At 48.4% G+C, this 24,166-nt stretch overlaps 1 protein-coding gene and 1 non-coding gene across 3 annotated transcripts; both read right to left on the minus strand.

Moving 5' to 3' along the window:
- Positions 1–37: 37 nt before the first annotated feature.
- On the minus strand, positions 38–24,108 carry AP1G1 (adaptor related protein complex 1 subunit gamma 1). Of its 2 annotated transcripts, none has more exons than XM_053399796.1 (23): positions 23,802–24,108; positions 16,304–16,507; positions 13,815–13,939; positions 13,067–13,208; positions 12,604–12,700; positions 11,267–11,343; positions 8,569–8,664; positions 8,307–8,387; positions 8,101–8,199; positions 7,741–7,796; positions 7,178–7,291; positions 6,209–6,349; positions 5,690–5,744; positions 4,580–4,702; positions 4,353–4,442; positions 4,120–4,247; positions 3,603–3,707; positions 2,912–3,053; positions 2,481–2,607; positions 2,243–2,332; positions 1,956–2,116; positions 1,490–1,588; positions 38–1,125 (listed from the first exon to the last, which is right to left on the minus strand). In XM_053399796.1, the coding sequence occupies exons 2-23, from the start codon at positions 16,502–16,504 to the stop codon at positions 1,024–1,026; spliced, it is 2,451 nt and encodes an 816-aa protein (XP_053255771.1). In that variant the 5' UTR covers positions 16,505–16,507; positions 23,802–24,108; the 3' UTR covers positions 38–1,023. The 2 variants fall into 2 exon arrangements, with proteins under 2 accessions (XP_053255771.1, XP_053255772.1); XM_053399797.1 differs by having other exon boundaries at positions 23,759–24,108.
- Positions 6,506–6,591, minus strand: LOC128420446 (small nucleolar RNA SNORD71). The gene has a single exon (XR_008332048.1). It is a non-coding gene; the product is annotated as a small nucleolar RNA SNORD71 (small nucleolar RNA).
- Positions 24,109–24,166: the final 58 nt, after the last annotated feature.

Here is a 24,166-nt window from a genome sequence, read left to right on the forward strand (position 1 = left end):
AAGGAGCTGCAAAACCAGCTACTAAAAGCAGGAAAGGTCTCATTAAACCGCATGGTCTTTATTTTCAGTGCCAATATTACAGATACAACACAAACGTCCCAGGAGGAGAACGAATTCAAATGGAATCCAGGACTCTGACAGACTCAGGAAATGAAAAGGGCTGAGGGGGGAAAGCAGCTTTGCAGTGGAGTCTTGAGATGAGTCTTTCTGCAGGCAAATGGTGCCCCCCCTTTCCATCTTTAAGCAACACACATTTCCTTTCTACCCACCTACCACAGCTGACAGCCAAGGATCAGACAAGAGGAGTTCCAAGATTTGGGGTGGGGGCACGCTGAAGAGCGACTTGCTGGAGGGAGCAGCCAGTCTCGTCCATCATGATGCTTTCTGAGAGGGAGGCACTGGCCAAAGAGGGCTTGACGTTGCTGCCTCCACCACTGAATCCTCCAAAGCAGAGCTTCTGTCCAGAACAGCAGGTCCACCTATCCATCCCCTTCTCAGACTCAAGCCACTGCCCTCGGGGTGTGCAGTCAAGCGTAGAAAAGGCCCCCCACGTCAGGGAACTCCAAGGAGAAAGGGTCACCAGCATCCTTGGAATACATTTCCAACATGAACTCTGGATGAAAAGTGCCTGAAGGTGGTAACCCGGCTAGCAAGGAGCCGAAACAAAACTCGCTTCACTCACTCGCCCACGCCCACCGGAGGAGAGAAGATGGCAGGCGGGGAGAAACAGTCGCACATGCCACAGTGCACCTCCCCTCCCCCCCTTCCAAACAAGGGGAACGTGGCTTCTGTGGCAAGTGTGGCTCAGCAGCCAGGAGAGGAGAGAAGAGCGAGCGAGCCAGCAAGTGTCTTAAGAGATATGCTTCATCAAGGTGAGCAAGGCCAGTCCTCCTGCTCTGCAGCAGCCGCTGCTCTCGTCAGCTCCCCTGGCCATGGTGCAAGTGGGGGGATTTCTGGAGTCACAGCGCTCTGCCCAGCGTTCCTTCGGCCAACCAGGTGGGGTGAGGAGGGTGGGGCCAGAGCTCACTGCCAGGACTGAGTGGGAAAGTTGTTGACTTCTGCCAGGTCCTGCATTGCCGAGCCCTTGTGATTATATGTCAGCTTGATCCGCATGCGGAGCTGTTGCTACAAACGGGATGAAACAAGGAGAGGTGAAGAAGATCTGGGCAGGAGGGGTGAGGGGATCACTCTTGCAGAAGCTGCAGTGGAACCACCTCAATTTCATTCAGTTAAATGGGTGCCAAAAGGCACAGAGTTCATCCAGCAGGACTATGAAGCTAAAAGCACCACACAGCTGTTAAGATTCTGCCCCTGAAGGTTCAATGCCACCCCCACCCACCGAACAGAACAGCCACTAGAGGCCTTCAGAACCAATGCATGACCTGTACCATCAAGCACTCAAGAGGCTGGGCACCACTCCCAGCCCAACTGCTCCTTCAGCCTCCATGCTGAACATGGCAGTAGGTAACTCACTTGCTCATTTGCTCACCTTCTGGGGGTTCAGGACTTTAATGACTTGTGTGATGGTCCCTGTGTTAAATGCTGGGATGACGCTGCTACTGGGAGACAGGAGCTGCAACTGGAATGTCTGGAGGGAGGCAAACAAAAGGAAGAAGGGGGCACACTTTCACCTGGTTTTTCTGCTGCAACTACTGCTGCTGCTTCAGCAGTAGTTGGGCCTGCTCCTGAGACAGGAGGCCCAAAGCTCCAAGTACAGTGAAAAATGATGCACAGCACCTAGCCCTCTGCCTCTCATCAGAATGTGCTCCTTTTTCCTGCCACAGCAAGACACTTATGACTATATCAAAGGCAAAGGGCTGGTCCTAAGGGTCCATCTACAGTTTTGGAGCCAAGCCAGCCAGAGGAGCTTGGAAGTCTGCCTGGAAACACTGTCTGTCCCACTGCAGCTAGGAGGCCACCAAAGCAGATGCTCCTGCCCCAAAGACCAGCCTCACCTTTGGTACCGCAGCCTGGAAAACAAAGTCTGTCATGTCCAGCTCGGTGCTATTGGAGGCCTGTATTGTGATCACGGTGATGCTGGGGTTGGTGTTTGAGCGTTCAAAGGCAAAGTCAATCTTCAATCCATTTTTGTTGTAGGCCGTGATTGGGGGAATGCCTGTGGAGATGCAGTATTGGTCAGAGTCCTGGAAGGTGCCCTCTCCAACTGGCCCTTACAAAGTCTATAGTACAATTCCCCGCCCACCTCAGCCGCTGCTCAAACAGCGAGGTTCTACAGTCCTACCAGCAGTTATGTCATTGAAGATGGGTTGCGAAGAAAGTCCGTCCAACAGAAATGGGGGTTGCGATATCTGTGGGGCAGGAGCTGGAGGTCCTACAGGAGCAGTTATGAAAGAAAGGGCAGGGTTAGGCTGAAGTTCTTCAAGGCAAGGACCAGCGCCAGTGCCTCCAACAAATAAGAGATCTTGCCCAGTTTCTTCCCCGCACCCTTGAATCTCACTTCCACATGTCCAGCACCTCACCTGTTGGGTTGAGATCCCCCAGGAGATCCAGCAGCTCCCCACCAGCAGAAGCTGGTTTATTTGGAGGGGCTGTTGAAATGATGGGAGTGATGTCGTTACCTCCCAACAGGTCCAGCAAGTCGTTTGCCTGGTAGGAAACACCAAATCAGATTGTTAAAGGCACTTAGCCAAGGAAGCCATCTAGTCTCAAAACCTCCCTGAGCAATATTAGCTTCTGAAGGCTGGAGGGGGCCAGCAGAGAAAGCTGCCTCCTGTTCCTGTGGGGGCTCCACAATTGCTCCTGCAGCCAGCCGTGGGCTGCAAAGCAACAGTTCCCAAAGGAGTCTTTGATGCTGTCTAAGAAAGCAGCAACCCCATGCAATGTGGCTCTCTTGTTTGAAGGAGGGAGGCATAGCTATCTTAAGTGTTGCACTGGCAGCACCTTCTCTTACCTGGCTGGTGGGCTGAAGGCCAGAAGGGGGAGGTTTGGTCTCCAGCACTGTTGGCTCTGCCTCCCCATTGGGTTGAGTGACATCTGTGGGGCCATTGGTGGTCAGTTTCTCCATAACTGGCATTCTCTCAAGCAGGGCTGACCTGCAAAGTGGCAAGGCTGTTATCTCCTGGGCAACTCAAAGGCTAGGAGGAACAGGAGTTACTCCTCAGATCTGGTGTAGAGAGGGGGCGAGCTCCCAATCAGTCAATGTCAGAGGCAATCTATTTTTAGTCAGTTCAAGTCCTCTATTTTTTGCTATGCAAATAGGTCCAGCTGAGGCAACCAGTAGCTTCACCCAGTCACATGAACCAATGTAAGAGTCTCTATGCTGTCTCTTCTATAGGGTTAATGGTTTGAGGCCTATAGAGGTCACGTACTAGAAATGGTTGGTTGCAATCAGCACTGTTACCTGGGAGCTCTTGTGAAATGTTCACCAACAGGTGTCAAGCCAGGCAGAGGTCTCCTCCTCCTCCTCACACTGACCAGACACCAAGAGGTCTTCACCTTCTTCAGGTGTGGAACCCACTTCTTAATTTACCACCATATGTTTGTAAGGTGGTGATACTGATACTATTGCAACCCTGCAGGTTTCCAACCCACCAGGCTGAAGGTCAAAAGGCATGGGGACAGCAGTGTCCTCTAACACTCACCTCATGTGATCATACTTCTTGAACAAGGCATTGTACTCCACTGCCCTCTGCTGGAGCTCCACATCAATGCTGCTGCCGTATATGGACACCACTTTCTTAATGCGGCTAGAGATGTAGGAAAGAAATGGTGACAAGTGGCAGCAGGGCAGGGGCTGCAGCTTAGGAGGGAGCAAGTACTTCTACCAGCTCTGCAACTGTAGCAGCTGTGTGTGTATTGGCCCAGCCTTTGGGGTCCTTGGGAATCAACTATGTCTCCTTGGACTAGTGGCAATGCCTGGCCTCTGTAACACAGAAGTACAGCTGGACCCCTCCACCAGGCACTTCCTTCTCAGGATGAGGAAACAGGGAAATATGCACGTGGTTGGGGGGGGTTGGGGTGCTGGTTAAGATCCACAAAATAAGGGTTCATGAAGCTTGCACAGCAGCAAGCAATGGGATCCAGTATCTCCTGATTATTTCAAGGACTGCAATAAAGATCAAGCAGCGTAGGCAGAGCCCCCCCCCCGAAAATACTCACTTGACAGTGCAAGTGAACCGAGTGGACAGCTTCATGATGGCAGTGAGGGCATAGCCTCGTGTGACAGACACAGACATGTTGGAGACTAGGACACTTTCCAATACATCAAGGACTTCATCCTCCGTGACCTGAGCAAGCCAAAAGGCAGAGGTAAGAAGGCTGGGCCATGAGCCAGATGGGAGAAAACTTCACCAGAGGCCAAGTAAAATCTTTATCCCTTTCAGTAGGCCTACCTGGATTGGCTCCTCCTCCTCACATTGACCAGACACCAAGAGGTCTCCATATTCTCCTATACACCAGGAAGCTACCTGCACCATGGGCTGCTACCAAGGAGAAGGAGGACAGGTGAACTCAGCAATGCCATCTTCTTACCCAAAGTAACAGAGGTTCATTAACACAATGCCTCCCCTCCCTCTCCCCTGCAACCCAACCCACCATCAGCATCACTCAGGGGACTTACTTGGGAATAGTCACCCATGATGGCTTTGTAGAGTCTCTGCACAGTGTAAGCATGCATCTCCATGCTGTTGGTGATTAGCTGGATAAGGTTGGGTACAGCATCGTCACGAACGTAACTCCCTGCCTGGAAAGAGGACCCAGAGAGAGGTTTACAAGCCATCCATTTGATATTTTATTGTGCTTTTAATTCTGTCAGGAGCTGCTCAGAGTGACTGGGGTAACCCAGCCAGATGAGCGGGGTATAAAAAAATTAATAATAACAATACTACTACTACTACTACTACTACTACTACTAATAATAATAATAATATTTATCATCATCATCATCATCATCATCATCATCATCATCATCCAAGAAAGCCAGGGAGTGGTACTCAAAAGCAGATTTCTAAACACTGCTGTAGTCAATGATTTTTATATACCACTTTTCTTGGGGTAAAGATGGCTTACATAAAAATGCAGTAAGATTTAAAGCTACAATTAACTGCACCACCATTGCGTATTTGGCAAGCAATCCCACCCCCCCCATCGAACCAGCTTCCAAGAGCTACAACTCTTGCAAGTCTTTGGCAAGCCCTAAGTGGGGATGAGCTACTCTTGACTTCCCTCTGGCAATCAGGCCAGAAGGAATTGGTGGAAAACCCCCACTCCTGGCTGCCAATGACTTTCCCTCATGTGTCAAGGATCAATAGAGCAAGGTTTGATCAGAAGACAGTCTTTATAGAGGCTGGTCCTGGGCTGCCATTGCTTTAAAGGGTGATCTTAACCTGAATCACCAGCACCACGAATTGGGCCCAGAAGAACTCTAGCAGCCCCTAGAACTAATGCAGCCTCATCCTTCTTTCATTAAGTCAATAGCAGCAGCAGCCTGCACTTGTAGTGTAAGCTCCCACATCATTTTCAGAGGCAGCCCCCATGCAAAATACATTACAGCAGTCAGTCCTCAAGAGTTACAGAACTATGTAAAAATCCCTCTCTCCCCACCAAACAAGAACCCCTGGGAAAGTCCACCACCTCCACTGATGGCTCTTGGACATAGAGAAATGACAGACCCTAAGGCTCAGAACATCTGTTTGGGGATACAGGACTAACAGACAGGGTCAGCACTCACCGTTGTCAAGACTCGCATGATTGTGTCTATGTGCCAGCGCTTAGAAGGAGCATATCTGAAAAAGGAGTAGATGCAAAACTGTGAGGACATTCCTTCTCCAAATGCTCCTTCAGTTCCCAAATGTAAGGCAGTTTTGGTTTTCCAGACAAGGATTAGTCAACTGCGTAGCCAGACTTGCTTTGGCTACACCTGCATAAATTTACTCCTAAGATGCAATGTGCTTGACTGCACAGGAGAGAGGATGAAGCTAAATCCCTGCATTCCACCAGGAGCAAGTGGCAGGACCACTACCACCATTTGGATTACAGGGTGATGGTATCCAGGTAACATTACCAGAAGGACCAGCATTGGCAGGGATGGGTCCAGCCTGAAAATGCTCCTCCCCAGCTGTAGCTGTGAGCAGTAAGAGGGAGTGAGCTGTGGCCTCCCGAAGTTGTGACTGCAGAGTAGTGGGGGGGTAGCAGGAGAGGAAGAGGGCCACAAATGATGAAACAAACACAAATTATTTGGATTTCTTACTTCTCTGCTGCAAGAAATATTCCCGAGGCACAGTCCGCCTTGAACTCTGGCTCACAGGAATCCAGGAAATACAGTAGTTCCTTCATCATTCCCCGGATGTTGTTCCCATTCACGAGAGCAAAGCTGAGCTCCATCGCCCGTCTGGAGAAGGGGAGAAGAAGGGATTCAGAGGAAGGGGAGAGGAAGGGATGCAGCTCTGCTGACCTGGGCCTGAGCACCACCAAGAGCCTACACATTTGCAGCCCCTATACAGACAAGTCTCCCCATCACCCCAAGGAGCTTTCCAGAGGCCACAAACGTGCTTTGTCAGCTGCTTGAGTGTCATCATTGCGCCAGGCGCTCTGTTGATGGATCACTCTTAGGCTTCATCCTACAACAGCACTAGCCAAGCCAGAAGGCTCCCACCTCTCATCACTCCAGGGTCCCAGTATGAAACCTAAGGGGTGGCCAAGTTCAAAAACAAGTAGTAAGACAGAGCAGGAGTTTGCAAGGAGAAGCAAGCTTCTTGGTTGCAGATCCAAACCCTTTAAAGCTAGAAAGTAGGTTACTTTAGGCGGGAATAAGTATTAGGGATGACAGCAAGATGACACGAGCTATATAAAAAGTTGCATGGTGTGGAGAAAGTGGACAGGGCAGTATTTTTTCTCCTTCTCTCAAGCTAGAACCAAATTGGGTTATCCAATGAAACTGAATGTTAGATGATTCAGGATAGACAAAAGGAAGAACTTCACACAGTGTATACTTAAATGATGATATTTACTCCCACAAGAAGTAGTGATGGTTACGAACTTGGACAGTCATAAGGGTGTTCCCTGTGGGAAAAGGGACCATGCTTTAAACAACAATGCCTCATGAGTAGCTTCTGGCTCACAGTGGCGGGCAGAGGAGACAGGTGAGGGGTGACAGAGAATGAATCCTAGATGGTTGGGCCACCTGGACCCACAGTCCTAGCATACCAATCTGACTCACCGTTTGATGGAGACGTCCAGATCTTTTAGGCAGTCCACAATGGTGCTTCTGTGCCGCTGTACAGCATTGTGGTCAGTCTGCACAGTCTTCAACAAGGATGTTAAAGCTACATATCTGAAAAAAGAGACCTGTTGCTTTAGACTATGGCAGCTGTTCTGTGTCACAACACACTAGAAGGCTTTTGAAGACAGCACAGCCAGGCAGCCAAGGGAGATGGAGCAAGCAGGTTGAGTGACTTGCAAGGGCAGCCAATGCAAACCTCCAGGCAATGGATTCTAACCCTCCCATCTGTATCAGAGCATCTGGGAAGTGAAAATGGATTTATCTCAGAACCAATTCTAGCCAGGTAGACTGCCAGACCAATAGGATGTGGAAAAAAGAGCCCAGAATTTCACATGGTGCATATGGTTGCGGCAGTACATACCCAGGCAGTAGAAAGCACCTGCAACGGCTGCCCTGGCCACGCCTCAAAAACAACCAATATTGCCACAAGAGACCTGGAGAAAGCTGTGCCTGCTCCAACCAGAACATGTTTTCCATCCTGGACCTGTACTCTGACCTACCTGATATTTTTGTCATTATTGAGCAAGAATCGGCCTAAGATGTTAATGGCCAACACCTAGAAAGAGACAAGCAAAGAGACATGGGTCAGGAACATCTACTTGTTGATACTTTTCACTCTCCAGCCAAAAAACTCCCAAAGGGGATTGGATCTATGAGCAACCTCAGTGACCCAGGTTCTTCCTTGTCAGCCGGTCTGCTTCCATGCAAGAGCCCTGAGCTGCTTTCATCTGACTCAAACATCATTTAGAGGTCAGCCCCCATGGGAATGCTTGGCTATGGCTGGAGAAACTGTGATGGGCCACAAAGCTTTGTTTTGCTCAGTGTCTCTCCTAGGATCCCACAAATCCAAGATTACGTACTCGCAGGCCACTCTCAGACTTGATGTCCATGATAGTTAAGACGGTTTCGTAAAGAATGGCATTTCCCACATTTTTACTCGTTTCAGTATTCGTGGCCACCTGGAACACAAGACAGACAATCTCACTTTCTAGCTTCCTCCCTCTAGACCAATGTACCACCTTCCCTTCCGCCTCCCAACAATGATTTGGCAGGCTGCACACCTCACCTGGGCAAGGATGTCATTCATAGCTTCACTTGAGTCATCATCATTTCGGCCTAGAATTCTCAGCAATCGTAGGATTCGCACCTGAAAAGGACAAAGTTCTCATTTTGAGCTACAATGGACCCAGAAGGCTCTGGGTCTTGAAGTCAGTCACTGCAGAATCCTCTTCATACTTGAGGGAGGAGGCTGGGAGGGGGGCCTCCATTCCCTGGCCAACATTCACTCCTCTCCCTGCCCAGCACGTGCCTGGCCCCAAAGCCCTTACCTGCAGGAAGGGGTCGCTGATTCCAGAAACATCATGCTCGGGGGAATAACCAGACATGATGAGGTTCTTCAGGATACGGACTAGCTGGGGCACAAGCTGCAGAGGACAAAGAGCCATCAGCCATTTGATCTACAGCCCTGCTGTTGTACCTGACATGAAGAAGGGGTCCAAGGAGGAGTCTCTCACAGGAAAAAAGGGTATTAGATTCACCATCTGCAGGTGAGAGCTGAAGGGGCTCTCATTGCTGCTCAGCCCAACCTCACTGACCTTTCCACAGCACAGAGCCAAATAAGCCTGCTGGCCCTACACAGCCATGCTGCAATATACATATGAGTAGTCTGGTGGGCAACTGATGCCTCAAACTACTAACAGGAAGCAAATGGCTTTGACCTGGCTCCCACTGGCTGAAGCTGCCTCCAGTATCAGATATAGTGTGCCTCTGAATACTTGCTGCTGCAGAATATGAATGGGAGAGAGGGCTGCTGCCTATCACATGCTTATGTGTGGGATTCCCAGTGGGGTATCTGGTTGATCATTGAGGAAAACAGGAAGATGAAACTATATAGTTCCTCTTTGTCCTGATCCACTTACAGCCAGGCTCTAACAGTCAACCATACAACTTCCAGAACCCTGTAGGTTCTTTCCCTTGCCTGTCTCCTTTTACATCCCTACTAACCTTCTGTGGTTAGTAGAAAGCACACCAGCACAGAGATCCCCCTGCTCTTGGTGCTCACTTATGTGGCCGCAAAGAGGCATGTGGGCGTGGCAGGAATAAGAGGGAAGTCTCCAAGCTTAGAGTGCTGATGTGGTTCCCCGAAGGGAGAGGCTCTGTTTGGATGAAGCAACCAAGTCTGACACAGAATCCCAGGTCAACTCTGAATCCACCAGAGGCCTCCACTATTTCACTCTCAGCCTATCCCCCTACTTCTGCACCATTTGCTGTTTTGAGCACGTTAGTAAGAATTGTAAATATTTGGGCATAATTTTAAAACTGCTAAATGGATGCATTATACCTAAATGGGTTGTTTATCCAAGTCCTGTTCTTGGTCCACCCACTGAAATCAACCGACTTACTTTAATCATGTCAATTAATTTCAATGGGTCTCCTCTAGCATTGGCTACAACCCAATAATTTTAAATTGGTTAACAACTTTAACTTGGTGCCAAGACAGGATAAAGCCCCAAAGAGGATTTCCTTCTCAGTGCCTCAAGTTGAGGGGCAGAGAGCGAAAGGGCCTTTGTAAAATGAAAGACTCTGCTAAGATATGGCAGCTGGCCAAATATACAAACTTTAGACAACCTTTTAGGAAGACAGAGATCTTGCTCAATCTCATTGCAATATCTCATCGCTTGGAACCCTGCTTAGTCATGTCACTGAGGCTTCCCATACCCACCATTATTTTGCTCTAACCATGCACAAGTCATAACCAGTGATGATGGGACAAGCATGGGGAAGCAGAAACAGCTGTAGAGATCAGTCTCCAGCCAAGCAGAAGCAAGTAGGGAAGGAAGAGGAGTATCTCTGCCTTCAACAGCTGCCCATAGCATGAAGGCAAATTGCTCTGAACAGGGGCGGTTCACTCTTCCACCTTCTCTGCTTACTACCCATCCCACACCTTATAGAAGCCTTGTACCAAGCCAATGGAAAACACCCACCATGAACAGCACAGGTGCAAACCCCCCTCACATCCCTCAAAGATCCATCCAACTGTAGCAGAGGGAGACTGTAGCAGAACCACCTGAGTTTCAAGAGGACTGTAACAGAGATCCAAGGTTGCCTTAGGTATTAGGTTTAATCAGGGCATTAATAAACTCAACTACAAACACAATTAGTCAAGCTGCAGTATTAGTGCAGTAAGTGATGGATTGGCACAAACCTCAACAGGCCCAATGAAAGCATGCATGGGGGGCATAGGGGAGGAAGAAAAAGTGAGTGACTCTTACCTTTTCATTCTAACCCACCACAGCAGGATTCCAAACAGACAAAAGGGACAGAAGAGATGAAGCAGGCGTTAGGGAGAGGAGCAACAGCTCACAACATCAACCACCTCATCCACCTCCACCAGCAGCAGCGGCAAAACAAAGGGCAGGAAGGGTAACCAGGACAACAACACCTGAAGCACAACTGCACTCAACTCTCCCCAGCTGGACCGACAGCTTCATCTACCTCCCTGGCCAGGTCCCTTCTGTGTTGGGCAACAGTTCTCCACACACAGCCCCAACAGTGGGAGGCAGGCTGGCAAGCAGAGGCGGCCCTCTCCATGGCTAAGCAGCTGGAGAAGCAGCGGCTCCTGCTTTGCTCAGGATCTCCCTGGGTTTTGAGGAATTTCCGGCTCCCTCCCTTCAAATCATTGCTGAGGTGATATCACTTTATAAAATGGAGAAAACAGAATGTGCTCTGCAAGAGCAGCAGCTGGAGTGGCCTGGCCCAAGTGCACCACCCTGCCACTCAGTTCCACAGGAAGGGTAGAAAAGACATACCCTGGCATAAGCACAGGGGCTTCCCAGCTGCAGGGCTTCCATTCAACCAAATGGATATTTTGCCAAGGAAGGACACATGCTTCTCTCCTGCAAGGCCAACCCATCAGCGACTGGAAACTGACACCCACGTCAGTCCCTCAAAGGTAGGAGCCAAGCTGCCTCAAAACTCTGCCCAGAGGGGCACATACAATAGGGTGCCAAGTGGACAAGGACTTACCTTTCTAAAATGGGCTAGCATGTCTGGGCTTCTCTCACACATTTCCGTAAGGAGGACCACAGAGGTGTGAAGAACACCTGCCAGGAAAAGAGAAGAAGGAGCCTATGCTTTACATGGCCATCACCAAGGACTCGCCACAGTTGAAGATGGACTATGAGAGACTGCAAGCTTTTAAGGCAGCAGCTTGGCAGCTTCTAACCAGCAACCTGCCCTCTGAGCCTCAGCACTTCTGGGCCAGGATCCTCTATACACAAGATAATCCTCTGTATGGAAGCCAGAAGTGGTTGTGGATGAAAAAGCAGAGAGACTTCAATCCTAGGCCAAAGCAGCCAGGCCTTTTAACTTTTCCCTATGAGAAACTGCTGATAAAAGGATAAGCTGCAAGGAACTCTTTAGACCCCTCCAAAGGCAGCACTGAACTGAGCTCTGTAGCCTGTAGAAACATGACCAAGCTTGCTGGCAAAGGGAGCCTCAAACACCTCTCTCCTTCAACCCCACAGCCAAAACACAAGTGAGGCAGATGCTGCAGAGTAGGCTGAAGCCGGCTCTCCCCATTGCCCATGTTAATGCCTCCTTCATGCCAACAACACACACTGCAGCAGGCTGGAACTCACTAGCTCACAAGATACCTCAAAGGGGCCAAGCCCATAAGGCTTGCAAGCCCACTGCTAGATACAAACCATGATGGCTGCATACTGTTACTACTTCAGAGGGGCTATGCCTCTAAATACCAGTTGCTAGGAATGCAATGTTGTGCCCTTGTCCTGCTTGTGGCACCAGGCTGGCCACTGTGAGAACAGGATACTGGAATAGGTGAGGTTTTGTTTTGACCAAGCAGTCAAGAGTCTCCTTCCATTAACCCCACTCCCCTCCCTCCCTGAGCTTGATTGCACTCCCTGTTATGGGATCTGGCTTCCTTCACTCTCTTCACTTCCCTGACCAAAAGTACCTCAGTGGAAGGTGTCCCAGGTTCAATCCCTGCCACCATTAGGTAGGACTGGGAAAGCTCCCTGTTCCAAACCCAGCTGTTCCAAACCCAGTTAGTCACCTGAGATAGGTGGCCCAGTGGGCCAACTCAGTGCAAGGTAGCTTCCACTGTTCTAAGGGAAGGAGGGAGCAAGCAGTGAGTCCACCAGAACTGAGTTTCAGAGCACAGAAACACAAAAAGTATGCTTGGCTCCTGGCTTGATGCACATGGCATTTATCTACATGAGGATTTCTATGCCATTCCAAACTGCCCAAGCTTTCTTATCATAGCCCTTCAGGTCCTCATATTTCTCTAGTCCACCCCAAAAATACATAGTGCCTTGGCCTTCCCTTGCCACAGCAGGCCTTACCATGATTCTTCTCATTCAGCAGGTTCTTTGTGGCTGGCAGGAACATTTCCATGAGCTCAGGCACCTTCCTGATGACGTGAACAGCACACAGGGCTGCCTATGGAAGAATTGGAGGGTGGAGGAGGGAGTGGTCAGCAGATGTGCAGGCAGCCCTCTACACAGAAACCTCTAAAGGGGATCCCTCGAGAGAGAAACACTATGTACTTTATTTGCATTTTAACTCTAGTCCTGGTAAGTCTTAATTGTGGGCACAAAGAGACCACCCACTGCCAAGGTCCAGTCAAAAACTCCTTGCAAAGATCTGGGCAGTGCAACTTCCTGCTGACATTTGAGAGGAAGCAAACCACAATCTTAATGTAAGAAAAGGGAAGAGCTTACAGTTCAACAGATCTAGAGGACTCCCCCTCCTTTTGGGGAGGGGGTCTCCTAAAGTTGTACCTTTGTCCAATAAATAAATAAATACCTTTTTCCTCAAGTAAGAATTAGAGGTTTTCAGGAGCTTCTCCACCTCCCCAGCTAGGTCACGACACATTTCAGAGGAGCCCATGCAGCCCAGGGTGCAGAGTGCCAGGCCTTGCACATACTGTGTGCTGTGATTAAGGTCACTGGAAGAGAGAGAAAGCAGCAATGCAAGGAATGGCTGAGATAAGGCACTCCCAGAGACAAAGCAGTCGGCCTCAAGCTGACAGCGTGTCAGATAACCCTGGGGATAGCAATGGGCTAGAATGCTTTCCAAGGAACAAAGAACAACCAACACTTGTCTCAGTCAATGACAACGCAACTGTGTCCACCACACTAACTCATCTGTGGTCAAATGCCCCACAAGTTCAGTGGCATCTCTACTACACCAGAAAAAAATGACTTAAGTGTCTACTGAAGTCATATTACAGATACTCCTGCCCAGATGCCTTCCATAGCTCTACAGATCCAGGTCCAGAGACACACAGCAACAAGGATGAGCGCTATCTGCAGCATGGTGCTGCATCTGAACTGCTCCCATAGAAGGTAGCTTCAGCTCTACAAGGCAAGCAGCTTATTACCTGCCTTCCCAAACCTCCACCACCACTTTCTGGCTGCGATCCTCAGAGGAGGGTGCATGACTAAGGTGTGCTGAACTTCAAGGCTCAACAAGAATATTCCAAGCCCTGCCAGCAGGTCCACCTTTGCAGAATAGCTCTCTCTTCCCACCCTAGAAATGAAAAAGGCCTTACTTCTTGATGCAGTTGGTCATGAGAAGGTGGACGTCCTGCCTCTCATCCAGCAGCAACATGGCTCCAAGGTAACCAATGCGTTTGTCCGTGAATTTCTGAGAGGCAATCAGTTTGAGGCACTCCAACTGCAAGAGGGGGCAGAGAAGCCAGAGGGAGTGACTCTCCCCAATGCTTCCAACATTTTTGTCACACTCACCATGGCAACTGTGCTACCACACCCTGGTGATTGATTAGCCTTACTACCAACTCCCTCCATGACTCTTAGGCTGGAAAGAAGACTGACAGTTGTTGGGTTGCTTCACTGTCAAGGTGTCGAGCACATCTCACCTCTAAGCACCATGCTGGCAAGCTGCTCTCCTGCAGTCCCCTGAGGAGAGACCAGCATGAAGCTTCCTTGGCAGTGGCTGCTGCTGGCTGGAGGTACCCTGAGCAGTGACCAAATAAGTGGCCTTTCTTGCAGGGGGTGGGGGTGGCAGCAGGTGCTGGGTGGAGGTGCTCAGGGCACCTCTGTCCAGCAGTGCCTTAGCCAGGATTTTCCCACTTGCTTTTCCTGCAGGAAAGACAGTGGTGGGAGTTAAAAACCTGGTGACAACAATTTTTGACTTCGGGTTGTGAAGGATGCCAGATGAGAAAGGTCGAAAGAAAAGAATGAACTGTAGCTGTGGACAACTGAGTCTGTAATGAAACCTGAGGGTTCAACCAGGGCTCAGCACAGTTACTACAATGCTCAAACACACCATTACTTAAATCCCCTTCAGTACATGGGTTCAGCCAGGAGAATGAAATGGATCCTAAAACAGAGCACTTCTGTGGCAGCTAAATGCCTCACAGGATCTGAAATATTTCAATGTCATTTAAAATCAAGGTTTGAATTTGCTCGCAAATCCTTGCTAAAAGCAAGTCCCAATTAGCCTTGGGGGCTGTCTGTAGGAAGAATGTTGGTGCTGGTCTAAGTTTGCCTGTCATTAAGGCTGGTGGGGAAATGATGGCAGGATAATGCTTCACTCACAATCTCTTCAGCACCACAGCATGAATCTATACAGGATCTGTCCAGTCTTTACAACTGCAGAAGAGCAATGGCAAAGCTGCTTTTAAAGAATCCATTCGTTCTGCTTTCTAAATCCAGTTATTTCCCAATCACGCAGCACCCAGCTTAGGCTAAAGTTTCAGGTTAGGTTGATAAGCTCAGTTGGTTAGAGCATGGTGCTAGTAACACAAAGGTCACAAGTTCCTATCTCCATATGGGATAGCTGCATATTCCTGCACTGCAGGGAGTTGGACGAGATGATCTTCAGGGTCCTTTCCAACTCTACAATTCTATGAAACTCCTGTATGAGGTCTAGCAGAAAAACACATCTGCTGAAGAAGAGGCAATTATGCCAAGAGCTTGTGGCCCACCTCCTAGGCCTTCCTGGTGTTCTGAACGAACTCTCCATCATGGTATGCCAGGAAGACAAGGCACAGCAGCAGCAGCACTTCAGGTTTGGACGGAAAGGAGAAAGGTTTCTACCTGTACACAGCCTGTTCAAATGCCGGCCTGCCTCCTACATGCAGAGCTCAGTTCAGTAACCTGATCTGGGTGAGCTGCTCCCTTGAGCTAGCTGAGCAGAGGAGGAGCAACTTTGACACCAATATATCCCATTTCAGCTGGAGCAAGAGAAACAAGCCACACTTTTCCCACGGCCCACTCTTTCAGGCCTTTTTACTTGGTAGCTTGGGCTCAGGAAGGGCCTTTTGCTGGTCTGGTTGCCTTTCCAGTTCTCAAATGAATGGCCCAGAAACATGGCAAGGCAGCAGCAAGAACACAGTCACACCTTCCCAACCCATAGAAGAGCTGCCCATTATCCCTTTGCCAACCTTTGTCCCCCTAGCCTTGTGCCCTTGCACAGAGCCCAGAGGACTGAATGGCCCATCGGTTTTAATTCCCAACAGAGGGCTGATGCACTATGAAAGAGCCATGCATTGTGGCTGGAGAGCTCCATCATGAAACTTCTGCTCATCACATGCAGAACCAGCACCTGGAAACTAAGACCTCTCATAAGTCTTCCTGTGAACCTATCACACCACACACCAGTCAATTTACAAGCAACTTAGAAAGCAAAATTAAATGCCATGAGATGAACTCCCTGGTGACAAAACAGAGTAGAACAGCTCTTGGGAAAATTTAAGGAATGGCTTGGGCACTTTAAAGATCACAAAATATATCCTTTGCTAAAGTAAGATGATGGAATAAAACCATGAGGATTGTGACATGCTCCTCCTTAGGTTTCTGTGAGGCACATGAAAATATTTCTCTTCCACAAAGGATTTCCAGCCCAAGGAAGAACTTGAGTTAGTAATACGCAGCAAGAGGAAGACAACTGTGCAGTTTCCTACAGGTTGCAACTCTGAAGGCACTTTGCCAGCATGATGAGCCTCCCACTAAACATCCAAAGCCAGGAATTTGCAAAAGGGCTGCTGCCACTACTGATGAAAAGAAGAGGGCCTACCTGTCCAAAGTGTGCAGGGTAGCCCAACATGTGCATGTAGAGCAACTTGGCCACATTCCGGCAGCGGTAAGTGTTGTCCTCTTCTCGGAAAGACGATCGGATGGCAGCACATTCTTTTTGGATCATCTCCCTTTCTTCTGCCTGGGTCCGTGCTGTCCGGATGGTCCGGATCAGCTCCCGGAGTCTGATGGGGGCTGGCATCCTCTGAGAAAAAAAGATAATGGGGGGAGGGAGAGATAGTGAGCAGGGAATTAAACCTCGGCAGTTAAGTCTTTAAAACAGTATCCCATGAGAAACTGTAGAGAGAGGCTGGTAGGGTCTCCTAGCTGGCATTGGTTATACTGACAGAACTCGCTATGGTTCAATCCACGGTGTTTATCCCAAGTCAGCCGTCTCTGCCACAGCTGGGACTCCAGAATACTTCAGCCTCAAAAAGTCTGTTTTCCCTGCCAAGTGGCTTAAGATATCTGTAGTAAGGAAAGAGATATGGCTCTGTTGCCAAGGTATGTAATGATGTATTCGCTGCAGCTCTGTCTCCACTACTGCATGGCGGAATGGGTGGCAGACTAAGGCTGGTGATAAACTGACTGCATGTGCTGTTTACAACACACACAGCTCACCTCTCATGGCAAACCCAAGAAACGGTTTCTTTCTTCCTGTGGCTGTCCCTAATCACCAGGAATTTCTGCCTAAATTTGCATACTAGCACAGATAGGAGCCTCCTCCCTCCTTCTGCCATCCCCAAATAAGGGAAAAGTCCTAGATTAATCAGCGACCCTGCACAACCTTCCTGAGCCTTGGATTAAGCCCTGCTTGTGAAAATAAACCTGAGGTTGAAGCAAACCAAATTATGCAGCCATAGAAGAATCTGAATCTGCTGGCCCCAAGGTGAAGGCTTATTTACAGGATCTAGCAAACCACAGGAACACCTCTGGCTCAAACCCAAATATTCTACTTCACTCTGGATTTGCTTTTCAAATAAAGGAAACTCCCATTATATTTCAAAGCAGCCTTTGGCCCCAATCCATGGGTCACTCTCTGCTACCCTGGATAAACAATCTGCCAAACAAACTGAAATAAATTATCCACAAGTTAGGAGGAAAAAGTATTATTTTCAAGGCCCAGCATACACTACTGCATAATACTAATACGTACATTACTTTTACGAATGAGAATGGTCATTATGATATTGTACAGTTGTACCTTGGTTCTCAAATGCTTTGTGACTCGAATGTTTTGGCTCCTGAACACCGCAAATACAGAAGTGTTCCAATTTACAAACTTTTTTGGAAGCCAAACATCCAATGCGGCTTACACGGCTTCCAATTGAGTGCAGGAAGCTCCTGCAGCCAATCAGAAGCTGTACCTTGGTTTTTGAACATTTTTGGAAGTCAAACGGACTTCTGGAACGGATTCTGTTCGAGAACCAAGGTACGACTGTATTGTTCTTTGGAATATAAAATGCATGTATCTGTAAATACATCTCATACACAGTAAATCATATCTAAGTTTACTGTTACCATGATGTAATAATACTTACAGAGTGAACACATTTTTAGACCAGTCAAACACGCAAATCTAAGTTTCAATTAGCCCAGCTGAACATGAGCAAGAAAGCGTCATTAACATTGTGAAGACAATTTTCATGCCGAAGTGACATCTTACTCCTGAGTACCTGATTGATACAAATCAGGGTTTCATTCAAGTCCTTTTCGTCCAGACAGCTCTGCCCCTTTCAGGCTCTTCAGTATGGCTGTTTCTCAGCCCTTTTCAAAGCAAGGACAGCAGAGCCTGAGTGGGACAGTTCCAGAAGGGTGGGACATCCCACTTTTCCAGTACAGCCTTAAGCAGACTACTTCCAGTATACTCCCAGCCCAGTGCTTGACTAAAAACTAAGCCCAACATTCAATGGACACCAGCACTGCTGCTGCTTCTCACATGTGACCGAACCCAGAGCTGATTCCAAATGCACTTGCAGGCCCAACAGGTAGCCACTGAGCCCAAACGATGAAACCCAGGAAAAGTCTATGCTATTATTTAAAACCGTGGGAAGAAGCTAGGTAGCCCAACTCAAGGCCTCTTCTAAAGGTGTTTCATCAGTACAAGTCACATTACAGTGGGCTGTAGCTCTCTTTTAGTTGAGCGTTCAAACTGTGACTACACCAATCCATTCAGAGATTACACTTGTTAAGGGTTGTGCAATAAATAACGGACAGAAATTCTAAACTACGCAGCTCTAGACTGAGCACTCAGCATCTGCAGATGCCTACATTTTTGACTGATGCATTTCATAAAAACTACAAAATGTGGTTAGATGTTCAACAAGCTACAGAAACCACTGCAAGTTCTCTCTTATTGCTTGTGAAATCCACTTGTGCCAGCCCATTGGTTTCCCAAGCTGATTTTGTAAGGGCCTCCTCACATCCACCTTCAAAAGAAGGTAGCTGTCAAGTAGGAGAAACAAAAGAAGGACACATGCCTTTCAGGTCATGCTGCTGCTGCTAGCTACAGAGCTGGAAGGGGACCTCACAAATCATCCTAGTACAACCTCTTGCAGATGGATGGAGGATACCTATTACTACACACACCAGCCCCAGAAGGTTTTAAAACAGAAGCTGGATGGCCACCATCTTCCAAGGTATTCTGAACTGCATCTCTTTGGTAGGCTGAACAGTCCTACCTGTCAAGGAGACTGTAGTCAGCAGTTGGGTGAAAGACATGGTCTCTGATGAACCTTTCACTTATGAAGACAGCCCTGTATCAGGAAGTTTTTTATGCTTGACATCTTATGTTTTTTTAAGCGCTGGAAACCCAGCCGGATGGGTGGGGCATTATTATTATTTGAAAACTTCAGCATTAATTTCCCCCCTTTAACATTGATTTCCCACTTTTCCATCCCAAAACAAAATGTTCAAACCACTGAACCACCATCATAAATCCTAATAACAATAAAACAGCACAACTCACTCTATTGCAGCAGCAATATAAAAATCCAAGGCACACACAGAGGAAAAACATCTGAAAAATGCATGGCTCAAGCCATACTGTTCTGACCTATTGCCTGAAGAGAAAAAGGAGGCCATCGGCTGAGTCCATGGAGAAGAGTCTCATAACCAGGGAGCCTCCACCATCACCAAGAAAGCCTAACCGCATATGTCCACATGCCATAGGTGGAGCCCAGAGCAGGGCTTCACTTCAGCAGCATCTGCAGCAAGCAGGCAGTCACCTACAGATGAACTGATTCCATGGAGTTCCAAACCATCCAGGTAGGGACTGACTCTAGGTCAAGTTTTCTTGAACTCTAATAATGTGCTCTCAAGCCCATTCTTGGGATCAAATGGCTGTTTTCATTCCTGCTAGCAGAAATAGTTTCCCTATCCCGGTCCTGTTTACTGGGTGATTTTACATTTATCCAACCAACCTCATTCTATTAACTATATTTCTGGACTTTGCTTCCAAATCAACATGCAAAAATGATTCTCCTTCTTCAAAAGCCTCCCTTTCTGCTACTGAGAACAAACATGCTTCCCAAGACACTCCTCTAACACTGCCCCCCGCAACACAATATGAAGTCGACAAGAAGTCTGCACTCCCTTCACAGATGGGTCCATGTGCTGGTTGAAAGCAGAGGACTCTGTTCAGGCAGAGAGATCTCATCAGAGCTCTCTATAGCCACCAGTCTCCAAACTGGAGGCTTCTCATTAAGGGAATATTTACGGTTATATATTCTTTCATTCCACAATTTACATTTGCCACCAACATAGGGACATAGTAAGTTGCCTTCTGTTTGTGCCAGACCACTGGTCCATCAAGCTCAGAACGGTCCACACTGACTAGCTGTTGTTCTCCAGGCTTTCAGGTAGGGGGTCTCTCCCAGCCCTACCTGGAGATTGACCTTGGCACCTTCTACTTGCAAAGCTGGTGCTCCACTACTGAGCCGAATTCCTTCCCCATGCCATTATTCCTTCATGCATGTTATTAGATGATTTATGTCCCTCCACAGAGTATCCAAGGTGGTTTATGGAAAATAAACCACAGCACAAACTGCAGGTGTTGCAGGATAATGGAGACTGACCAGACTTCCAGGTCTGATCTTCTGGCAACAGAGAAGCAGAATTATTTCCCTTTTCCCAAGTGCTAACCAGGGTAGACCCATGCCTGCTAGAGAGTCTTGTTCCATCTCGTGCCTTCCAACCCACTTACTGCCAAATCTGTGTGGATTTCTTAGGAAAGGAAGCTGTTGCCATAATTACACAGGAGGATCCTGGTGGATCAGAGCAAGCACACGACCCACAGTGAGCCAGCTCCTTCCATGTTTCATGAGCCACCTTGAGTTTCCATCCAAAGCTCCCAGTTAAGAAGGAGGCTCTCAGGCTGCTTCTAGGATCCAGAAGTACTCATGATCTAACTTCTACTAAGACGCTTTGGAAGAGCTTCTTAGTGAATCACAACCTTCCAGAGTAGCCAACATACCACAAGTGCCTTTATTAAGTCTATGACATTTTAAAAATAATCTCTGGTAAACAGATGTTTAGTAAGAAATGCTCTGATAGCTATCTGCCTAATGTGGCATTCACTCACCAGGATGGAATTTCTTGTTGCCTATGACTACCAGGTGAGTTGTTACATGCAAGGCTGTCCTAAAGCTCATCTTGCTATACTAAAGTTGACCCCACCTCTCTTCAGGTACTCCAAGGTATGAGTCACAAGATAAACCAAATATAAGAACTCTTTCAAAGTAGCAACACTCTTAACGGAACTTTCACAATTAGGGTGGGCCCTGATACATAGCAGGATGAAGCAGCACACTTCAGGCAGCATAATGGAGGTGACCAAAGCTAGACGGAGGCTGTACTGCTGTTTGAATGGTACAGGGTTAGCCCTACAGAACAGAAATTTGAGATCTACCTCAGGCAGCAAGAGGTCTCAAGACAGCATTGTTCAGATTACAAACAGTTTCTGATTGCAGGTCCCAAAAAAACTCTCAGAAGATGCCCAAGCTGAAGAAAAAACAAAAAACAGGTCTTTGGTTCAAAAATACCTGCAACTACTCCTAAAATCCAACTCTGCCATAAGATGGTCAACATGCAAGCCAACACACAAAGTAAAGTTTATTAACTATGTTTGGGAGGAGAGACACAGAAGGCAATTCACCACCTCAATGCAGGTACACCCTGAATTAACAGCCAGACATTGTTAACAAAAACAGTGACAGTGCAACCATACTGCTGGAAAGAAAGTGTACTACCAATGCAAAAACATCCAGAATAAGCTCACAGCAGTGTTAGAAACTATGATATGTAAGTTAGGTGCCAAAGGGCTCCTTAAACCAAGGTTAGTCACCAAAACGGAATATCTAGTTGCCATTTCAGGGTAAGATGCCTCTAAAGTCTTATTTTTCAAATGATGGACTAATTGTGATTGATTATCAGTGAAACACCTGGCTAGTTCAGATGACTACCTTGAACTAGGTTAAGAACTTTGAGAACTTAAAGAAGAAAAGTCACTTGATGCAGGGACAGTCCACATACATATTGGCCTATTCCTAAATCTTTTTCTTAATGGTGACACTGACCATTCATAACTTAGGAATGTTCTTCACAACTGTGACAAGGTCAGTGGGGTGGGGTAAGTGAAGTGAAACTACAATAATTAACTAACGTTGCTCCTGCTCAGGCTGCACAGTAAAAGCATTTTGGTTCCTGAAATTCATTCTGATTGTGCAGATAAAATATAACTCATGGTTGCGAGTGGTCAATAGTCAGGTGCAAAATGCACCTGGCTAATTTTGGACACTTGCCCATAGCCAACAGAAATTCAACAAAGGTAAAGACCACTGTATTCAGACAAAAGACAAGCATACTCCATCTGCAATACTATTTAAAAGCAAATCTTCCATCTCATGATATATCTCTGAACTACACCAAACTTAGTCTATGTAACAATTCTGCCCAATTGTCACAATTTCTTTCAAGAGACACAGAGGATTTTCAGCATACACTAGTTAGACATTTTATAAAAGAGAGGCCCTCTGTCAGACAGGTTCTGTTAATCATTAGTTATAAGGTAGCACCATCATTCCACATGATGCTTTGCAGAGAATCACATCAATATGAGCTTACAGTTTCTAAATTTTAAATGGCAGATGAAGGAGAAATGTGAGCAAATACTCCGTGTTGCAACAATGAAGGTGAAACCAAAGGCATTAAACAACAGGCTTCAAAGCGAAAATGTGTTTTGAGGAAGTGTTTGAAGAGAAGAGAAAGAGATTGTCACAAAGGGTTTCTTGCAAGGAGTTCCAGTCTAGGGGACAGAAAACTGGGCAATCAAGCTGAAACAACTAAGGATATGGGCAGGAATATCCATATTAAAATAAAGTTAAGTTTCAGAAGGTCTGCAGATGTTGAGTAACCCTCTTCCAACTGTTACTTATCTACAAGAGTACTGCTAGATAACTCCTTCACAATCATTAACCTCAGCAGGAAAGCAGCTTATCTCATTTGTAAGACCCTTAGAAATTCTTACAATGAAATGGAATAAAACTTTGGTTAAATAAACAAATATTTCCCTCTCGACAGGAGGGCAAAAAAAGGGAACTGCAATGGCTTCTTCAGGTCAAGTTGACAGGTGAGCCAGCTGGCTGGACTGCCCTCTCACTTCCCCGCACCCACCCGTGGTCTTGGCCTTTCCTTTCCCCAGCGCTCACTGAACAGGCATTGCAAAGCGTTGGAATCCACATCCAACAGCCTTGAGCCTTTTCCTAGTTGTCGACCCTGCCGTAATCGGGAGTGACTCTCAGTCTCTCTCCCCGACGAGGTGTTCCTAAGCCCCTTGCTCACAAGGCCTGTCAAGGGGCGAGGCGAGTCTCTTTCTTCAGGCCTCGGATAGGAGCCGATCCGATCGTCGGAAGCCCGGGCGAGCTGTACGGGGGTGAACTCCGGCGCGGCGCGCGGAGAAGACTCTCCTCGTCTATAACAGAAGAGGCCACAGGCACTTCCGCCGACAGCAGAGACAGAACTGGCCGGGCGAAGAGAAAAACGCCTCGAATAGCGGGAGGGAAGTCATGGGCTAAGGAGCACCGCCTAGGCTAGCCTTTGCTCGGCGGCGCGGAGAAGGGAAGCGGACGGAGAAACAGCCACCTCCTGCCCGGGAGGGTGAAGGGCCGCTCCGGCAGGGGCAGCAGCCCCGCCAGGCCTCACGAGCCAGCTGGCAAGTCAGACGGCAGCAACCCTCGCGGAACAAGGCAGCGCGCTCCCTTCTTGCTCTAGGAGCCGGCGCCTCTCCCCTTAGCCAGCCGACCCACCCACCGACTGGAAAGCGGCCGGGCCCTCGGCGGCCAAGGCTCAGTCAGTCCCGGGAGGCGGGGCGGGAGGCGGCGGCGGCTGGGCCTTGCCCCGGGCAGCGGCGGCGGGCCTAGGATCCTACTGCCGAAGTAGAAGCAGCAGCAACACCTACCCTGCCTGGCAGCGCCCCTCCTCTCTCCCCGCGCGGCACTCACCGGGCCGGATCCCTACGGCGAAGGCGGCGGCGGCAGTAGCTAGAGCCTGGCATCCAAAATGGCGGCGGCGCGGCCTCAGCACCGATACCGCAGGCGGAGGAATCTGGAGACCGGGACTCACTGACTTCCCTCTCTCAGAGCACGGCGCGGCGATAGCCTGCTGCATCCATTAACGTTGCTGCGTCCTCCGTCGCCGCCGGCCGGCGCGTTTCGTGGCCAGACAGAATGCTCGGCGCTTGGAACCGCGGTAACTGGCCCCAGAACTCGTTTCCTCCGCGGAAGTATCTGTAGCGGTGTCACACGATTAGCGGTGAGACTGCACCGTGGCAGGTAGTGATGACGTCAGACGCCTGCCTAGTCACCGC

This window comes from Podarcis raffonei, chromosome 8 (assembly GCF_027172205.1).
Source record: "Podarcis raffonei isolate rPodRaf1 chromosome 8, rPodRaf1.pri, whole genome shotgun sequence".
NCBI classification, from domain to species: Eukaryota; Metazoa; Chordata; class Lepidosauria; order Squamata; family Lacertidae; genus Podarcis; species Podarcis raffonei.

Excerpts from the sequence above, each read along its gene's own strand:
- AP1G1 (XM_053399796.1), bottom strand. The coding sequence starts at position 16,504 with ATGCCAGCCCCCATCAGACTCCGGGAGCTGATCCGGACCATCCGGACA. Across the intron at positions 8,388-8,568 it reads TCAGCGACCCCTTCCTGCAG|GTGCGAATCCTACGATTGCT; the intron begins GTAAGGGCTTTG and ends TGTCCTTTTCAG. Across the intron at positions 4,248-4,352 it reads AGGAGGAGGAGCCAATCCAG|GTCACGGAGGATGAAGTCCT; the intron begins GTAGGCCTACTG and ends TGGCTTGCTCAG.